This window comes from Phoca vitulina, unplaced genomic scaffold (genome assembly GCF_004348235.1).
Source record: "Phoca vitulina isolate PV1807 unplaced genomic scaffold, GSC_HSeal_1.0 scaffold338, whole genome shotgun sequence".
Classification (NCBI taxonomy): Eukaryota; Metazoa; Chordata; class Mammalia; order Carnivora; family Phocidae; genus Phoca; species Phoca vitulina.
This window is the reverse complement of record NW_022590025.1, coordinates 135-7,472: the sequence shown is the minus strand read 5'-3', so window position 1 is coordinate 7,472 and position 7,338 is coordinate 135. Positions and strand designations below refer to the sequence as shown.

The 7,338-nt window shown below is 44.2% G+C and overlaps 1 protein-coding gene across 1 annotated transcript; it reads right to left on the bottom strand.

Annotated features, from left to right (window-relative positions):
* Window positions 1–5,954: 5,954 nt before the first annotated feature.
* On the bottom strand, window positions 5,955–6,430 carry LOC116629172 (histone H3.1). The gene has a single exon (XM_032399471.1). The coding sequence runs from the start codon at window positions 6,389–6,391 to the stop codon at window positions 5,981–5,983; it is 411 nt and encodes a 136-aa protein (XP_032255362.1). The 5' UTR covers window positions 6,392–6,430; the 3' UTR covers window positions 5,955–5,980.
* Window positions 6,431–7,338: the final 908 nt, after the last annotated feature.

The window sequence follows — 7,338 nt, the reverse complement described above, 5'->3', positions numbered from 1 at the left end:
CGGGGATTTTGTAGAAGTCCTAGTGCTGTGCCTTACTAAAATATAGGATCTGATCTTACTGAAATGCAGAAAGGAATGCTAGCACAGCAAATCTGGTCCATTAATCCTCTTAAGGACTATCTTTTATGTACACCTATTAGTATTCGATATCCTTGGAAGTGACCGACAACCTAAAGTAGTCACTGATAAACTAGATAAAAGTCGATTTCTCATGTACAGATATGTAGCTCAGGCTTGGAATGGGGCCCCACTCTCCTGAGGGAACTCCTCTACCTCTGTGTGTAATGTGTGTTTGCTCTAGTATTTGAGAATATTCTCAAATACATTCTGCTATTAAATTCTCCTATGGAGGACCAAGACAAGACCAACAAATTGGATGGATAAACCTCATAAAAATGTTAAGTAGGTGATTCCTAAGTAAGAAACTTCTAAGAAGTGTTAAATAGGTAAGCAAGGAATTTTATGAGATGTAGACATAATTCAAAAGCTGTATTTACCAAAAATCATAAAGTAGTTGCCTGGAAGACATGTTACACGTGGAAAAGGAAGGAGAGCTCATGTGCTACACGGAGATAGGAAGAGAGGAAAGGACCACGAAGTGCCAAATATTTGTGAGACACCGAATATTGATGACGTACTCAGTATTTATGTAGTCTTAAATCGTCCACCCATTGGTGACTTCTACATTAGCCGCATTTGCGCTCTGCGGACAACACCCACATAAAAGTTATGGCCGCTTGGGAAGTCACCGTCAGCCTACACGGGAGGCCGTGTGCCTCAGAAATGGCCTGCCTCGTAGTGTATTTGAAGACACTACGAGCTAGACTAACATGTAGGTAATTTCCTACCTTGTAGTCTAAGACGTCTGCTCCAGCTACAGCTACCTCGTTCACATTCCATCCTGAAGGAAGGAGAAAAGGGTAAAGAAGCACCCCCACCATTAATGAAATCCTGAGAATGGTGTAACTCTGCCTGCTGACATACCAACTGGCCACAAATAGTCAAGGCCACACCAGCCACAAAAGGAGCTAAGAAAGGAAAACCCCTTTCAGGGGACAGCTGTGTAGCAGCCCCTGCCACAGCTCATATAAGTAGGTAATTCCTACTTAAGTAGGTAATTATAAATTATAAATAAGACAAGAAGGAAACTGACAGATTTCTTACATCTGTAGGAGGACACTGGAGCTTTCTGGTGCAACACAACTGAATTATAAATATTGGCAGTACTTGCTTCAGTTGAGAAGAAAATAAAATGATACAGCTCCAGTTAGCATCACATTTTCCACTTCAGATGAACAGTGCTCAACACTGTTGGGAATCCCAATCAAGCTAGGTGCAATCAGCGTAAGGCGTGGGAGATGAAGAAAACACACTGGAAAGTGGAGGAAGGCCTCCATGGTCAGACTCACAGCCTGTGAATAAGGTCAGGCTGAGTTTGGAATCCACTGACAGGCCACTGGCTTTAATATACATTCCAAGTCTGACCATCTGGTGTACAAGTTCAAGTCTCACCTGCCTCACTTCGGGCTTTTATGCTGTCTTTTATCTTGGTGGATTTTCTCAACTCATTCAACTCATTTTCTCAACGCATTCTTTATGAGCTAAACCTCCTATAAAAGTCAGTCTTGCCCCTTGGGCGAAAAAGCTCTGTTCTCTCATTTCGAGATACCCTGATATGTTCCTCAAAGCCTTCCATGTCCGACATGCCTACCTCACTCAACTGGATGTATCATTCAATCAAAGCACAAAGGTGAACCAGGCATGCTCTCTGTTATCTAGGACATGAAATATTATTTCATAAAGGAAATAATAATAAACACAACTACAGAACAGCAATAAAATATGCTTAAAATTGGAGGGATTTGAGGCCCACTACTTGGGCTAAAATTTGTTTCGTCATTTACCAGCTGGGTGACCTTAGGCATTAAGCAGAACCACTCTGTTGATGTACTCCTTCTTCTGAAAAATGATAACAGTGATTATTTGGAACCTCAGATCTCTTACTTTTTATTTTAAATAAATCATCACATAATTAATATGCTTTCCTGAACTACTGGTGTCCTTGAATCAGGCTGGCAGTCCTCCATGAGATTAACACTCATCTATTCCTGCCCTCTCCTCTTGGATCACCATCCAAATTGGGTATGCTCAGGAACCTGGACTCATACTTTTAAAAAATATTAAAAACATGTGAATCAATACTGAATTTACCTAGAAACTCCAGCTTGAGAAAACAGAAGACCCTGGTTCTAACTAGTTGGTTATCAGACCTGTGGCCATGACCCTGAGTTTGCTCCCAACTGAGGATCTGTTCAGTCATCACTGTAGCTTCTCTGTGGAATGATCTTCTCACAGGTGTGTGCAGACCTGTCTCCCTCCCAGGCATCCTACCTCTGCTCAGTGGCATCTAAGTGGTGAAGTCTCACCCCCCCCCCCCACATTTAAAACTACAACACTCCACCACCCATTGCTCCCACTCCCTGGCAGTCCTTAATCTTCTTGGCCTGATTTCTTAATCTCTTTAATCTCTTTACCTACAAAAATACTGTTTTTGTTTATTTCCTGTCTCCCACAACCAGAACATTTGTGAGCTCTACACAGGGAACTTTCCCCATGGTTGTCCCTGCTCTATTTCCAGCACCTAGAACAATGCAGGGCACATAGTAAGCGCTCAAAAAGTTTTGGATGGATGGATGGATGGATGGATGGATAAAGTAAAATTAAATTATGCAGGTAACACACAAAGGCCCTCCATTCTCTAGCACCAGAGATAAAGTCCATGATTGAATTATTCAAATGAGCCCCTGTGTGAAGTAGTTCACCTCACTATGCTTCCGTTTCTTCAGCATTGTATTTGGGCTACTAAGGGTCTCTAACCCATAGAGTTATTTTTTTTTTAATTTTTATTTATTTTTTGAGAGAGAGAGAGAGACAGCGAGAGAGGGAACACAAGCAGGGGGGAGTGGGAGAGGGAGAAGCAGGCTTCCCTGCTGAGCAAGGAGCCCGATGCGGGGCTTGATCCCAGGACCCTGGGATCATGACCTGAGCCGAAGGCAGACGCTAAACAGCTGAGCCACCCAGGCGCCCCTCTAACCCATAGAGTTATTGTGTGGGTTAAATAAAATGATCTATGTAGGCACCAAATTACACTTTTGAACTAATGAAGTCACGGCTCTTTTACCTACACGATTCCCACAGCAGGTGTCGTTAACACCTCTCTTGGGCAAATGACATAACAGACATGGAGCGGCTACCCAGAGCCTGCAGCTGGCCATGGGAGGGCTTAGATTCTGCCAGAAACACCGCTGCTGACTGACCCAGTGAAGTACAGATACAAGAACCTCTTGCCTAGACCCTGAAGACATTCGCATTTGTAATCCTGAATTTGCAATCCAAATAAATGGAGTGTGTTACCTGAGGGTAAACATTTTGCCTGTGGCAAAAACAAAACAAAACAGAGAAACTAGTGAATCTGAAGTACTGGGATATGAATTGCATTTAACGACTAACTTTCAGAGATTTTCTCTTTTCTAACTATAAAGGCTAAAGGTCAGCTTCTATTTTCAAAGTCTGGATATCACAAAACAGGAAGAAAACTGGGTCTTAATTTTTGTACTGGAGCCCAGTGGAGACTACCTAAATATAGAGCAGAACCTGCTAATATGAGAAACAGACACGGAAGTTCCCATGTTCAAGTCCTCTCAAGGCCTTACATCTCAGAGCTAACGTCTACAAGCCCCTGCTTGATCCGGCTTCTCTTTGTTTCTCTGCCTTCAGCTCCTGCAACTGTACCCCGCCCATTGCAGTATCTTCTTAGTGGCCTTACCTAAATCTTACTAACTTCATTAGTTCAACTCCCCAGGACACTCCTTATTCTAGCTTTATTTTTCTCCTTCTTACCCTTTAACATACCACACATATCTATCTGATTTATTGTCTGTCCCTCTTCCATTCACATGTAAACTCCACAAGGGCCAAGAATTCTGTCTGGATGGTTCTCTGAGTATATTCCCAATGCACAGAACAGCATCTAGCACATTGCAAACTCTCAACAAATATATGTAGAGTAAATACAATTTTTAAATTCACCCATGTTAAGACATGTTTGTTGGGGGGAATCGTCATGGCATCATAAATAGGTTTTTAAATGGTGACATGTTTTAAAATATTGAGAGCGAAAATGATACCATTTTCTTTACAATGATCAAGGCAGTGGGGTGGACAAGAAATGGATAAAACTATTTGGCTAGTGATGATGTGGAAGCTGGGTGCAGGGTACACAGAGTTTATGAAACTAATATTTCTACTTTCATATATTCTGAAATGTCACATAATTTAAAAAGTTAAAAAAATGATTAGCTAGGGGGAAAAAAAGATAAATTGATAAATAATGGCCATGGAAATAAACCAGGTGAATACCCAAACAGGACTTTGTGCCCATGGGAAGATAGGCAGGTCTCCACAGTTTGTCTGCCAAGAAGCCCAGAAGGTTCCTCTTTGTAGCATCCCTTAAAACCTGGCATTGTCAATCGCCCAAAGCAGGTCCATCTCTCATCATAGACTCACATGAGCCCCATCCTCAGAAATTGCTACAAAAGCCAGATGCTGCTTGATTCATTGCAGCGATTAACAGTCCTCGAGCAAGCCAGAAAATCCTCTCTTGGAGAGCAGGACTTCCTCTCTGAAAGCAAGCTACAAGGAAGCCTGATTCTGTAGATAAATCCTTGCTAAACCTGGAGTCAAATCAAACAGGAGCTAATCACAAGACTGGTATTTATGTAGCATCTGTTCTCGACCCTAGCGACCTTTTGGAAGCACCTGAGTTTTAATAATTACTGTTGCCTGGGGTCACCCCCAGACTACAATTAAAATGCTACTGATTGGACCCCAGGCAAAGACATATTTTATAAAACATCCAATGGTCTGTAATGTGCACGCAATATTGAGATCACTTGATCTCTATTAAATCACACTATCTTCCCAGGTTCTTCTTATGTGCAATTGATTTAGAGAACATTTAATTCTGTGACATAAACATGCAGTTTACAAATGTTTATTCCTGCAAGAGTTCACAGGTTGCTTTCTTGATGAGGCCAAAAATATTTTTTTAAATGGGTTTCTTAAAACTAGTTGTTAGTGTCAACCACCAACCTCCTGGGGTGAACTTGGTACAATGTAGATTCTGACTGGGCCTGGGTGGGGTCTGACAATCCATCTCTAGCAAGCTCCCCAATGATGTCCAAGCCACTGGTGGGTAGACACTTCACGAGTCAAAGACCGCAGAAGCCATCACGACTGTCTTAGGCTCTGCTACCAGTAAGCTCATTAGAAATCCTGACTAATTATTCAGAAGTTAACTATCAGCCTGCATTCTTGTGTAAAAGGTTGTTTTATAGGAAAGCCCAAACTTTCACTTTTAACTATAGAGATGGGAAGTGAGCAAATTGAGGTTTCAGACATTGCCCAAATTTGTGGGAACTTACCAGGGGTAAGTAGCAAATGCACAGCCACCTTCACCCAAGTTCAAACTTTTGTGGATAAAGAACCTCACCTTCCACCTGTGCCCAGATAACCTTAGAATTACCTGCACTAGCACGCCACCTCAAGTGGCTCATCCCCTTCCCAGGTCAAAGCGCCTCTCAGACTGCCTGAAGGTACTTACACAGGGTTTCCTCGGAGCCGGAAGTTACTATCTTCGGCCGACTTCCGCATATGAGCTCTTCCAACTCAAGATGGAAAGGGAGACTTAGGACACAGCTGAAAGCTCGGTAAAGGCCCACAACCCTGGAACCACACGCGGCCCACCATCCTTAGTACCTTGAAGAACTCCCCTAAATGCCGGGAACCAACTCAAAAAGTACCTTAAAAAGCATTAATACCTCGAGACGGTTCTATCTTGATTATATTACAGCAATTTTAAGGAAAAAGTGGGTGGCTCTTAGAAGAGCCTTTGAGTTAATTGAATTAGTGGGGGAAAGCTTTACGCCCTCTCCCCGCGGATGCGGCGCGCCAGCTGGATGTCCTTGGGCATGATGGTGACGCGCTTGGCGTGGATGGCGCACAGGTTGGTGTCCTCGAAGAGCCCCACCAGGTAGGCCTCGCACGCCTCCTGCAGGGCCATGACGGCCGAGCTCTGGAAGCGCAGGTCGGTCTTGAAGTCCTGCGCGATCTCGCGCACCAGCCGCTGGAACGGCAGCTTGCGGATCAGCAGCTCGGTGGACTTCTGGTAGCGCCGGATCTCGCGCAGGGCCACCGTGCCGGGCCGGTAGCGGTGCGGCTTCTTCACGCCGCCGGTGGCCGGCGCGCTCTTGCGGGCCGCCTTGGTGGCCAGCTGCTTGCGCGGGGCCTTGCCGCCGGTCGACTTGCGGGCCGTCTGCTTCGTGCGAGCCATGTCAGAAACAAAACTGCTAGGGGAAAGGGCTAAACTGACAGGTCTGCCTGAAGACGTTGCCTTTATATATACTCAGAAACCTTCTGATTGGTCTTGCATTTTTCAAAAGTCCCGCGCAATAAGACCATTGGCTAAAGAGCGAACGACGTGATTGGTGGATTATTACAGACTCCGATTGGATGAGTCAACATTCCAATCCCGTCTTTGTTGTAGTCAGCGATCCAAGAACTTATTCTGCTTCAACTCATCTCAAATTCTAAATAAGAAATCACCTGGGGATCGGAGAAGATGCCAATTCTGGAAACCTACGTAATGGGGCCTCAGATTCCGACGGTCAGGCTTTCAGAACTTACGTATATTTTGTTTTCTCAGATGGTTACTTTTACTGAACTGGACCTTGAGTCGCCTGGACTGCCCCTTATCTCCACTCCGGGAAACCACAGGTAAAACGCCTGGCCCGGAGACGGCGGGCGATCACCACTGTGCAACAAAGGGTGACTGACTTCCTTATGGTGGCCAAATAGTATTATGATTCGTTCAATTCAGCTTTGAAACAGCCCGCGCGGACTTCCGGCCCTATAGTTCTGCTTGTAACGTCCTCAGGCATTCCAGGCTACCACCCCTTCCACAGCGCTTCAGTTAACTATCCTCTTACTTCTGGTTTCCGTACTCTAAATGTTCTTACTTCCTAAACACGATTGAAGGAACACGGAGTGAACCTGTCCACCTAGAAACAAGGTTTTGTAAACGTTACCATTACTGTAACTAGATCTCACCTGTATTAAACCCTTGCTTATCATGCACTAAGGTTTTTCTGTGTAAGTCGTTTCCCTGGGCCACCTTCAAAGGGACGTTAAACAGCTAAGATAAACTGCAGTAAGTGAACTGTTTTTTGACCAACCTAAAACTTATGTAATAGGAAAGCAGGACTTATTTGGTTACAAGCT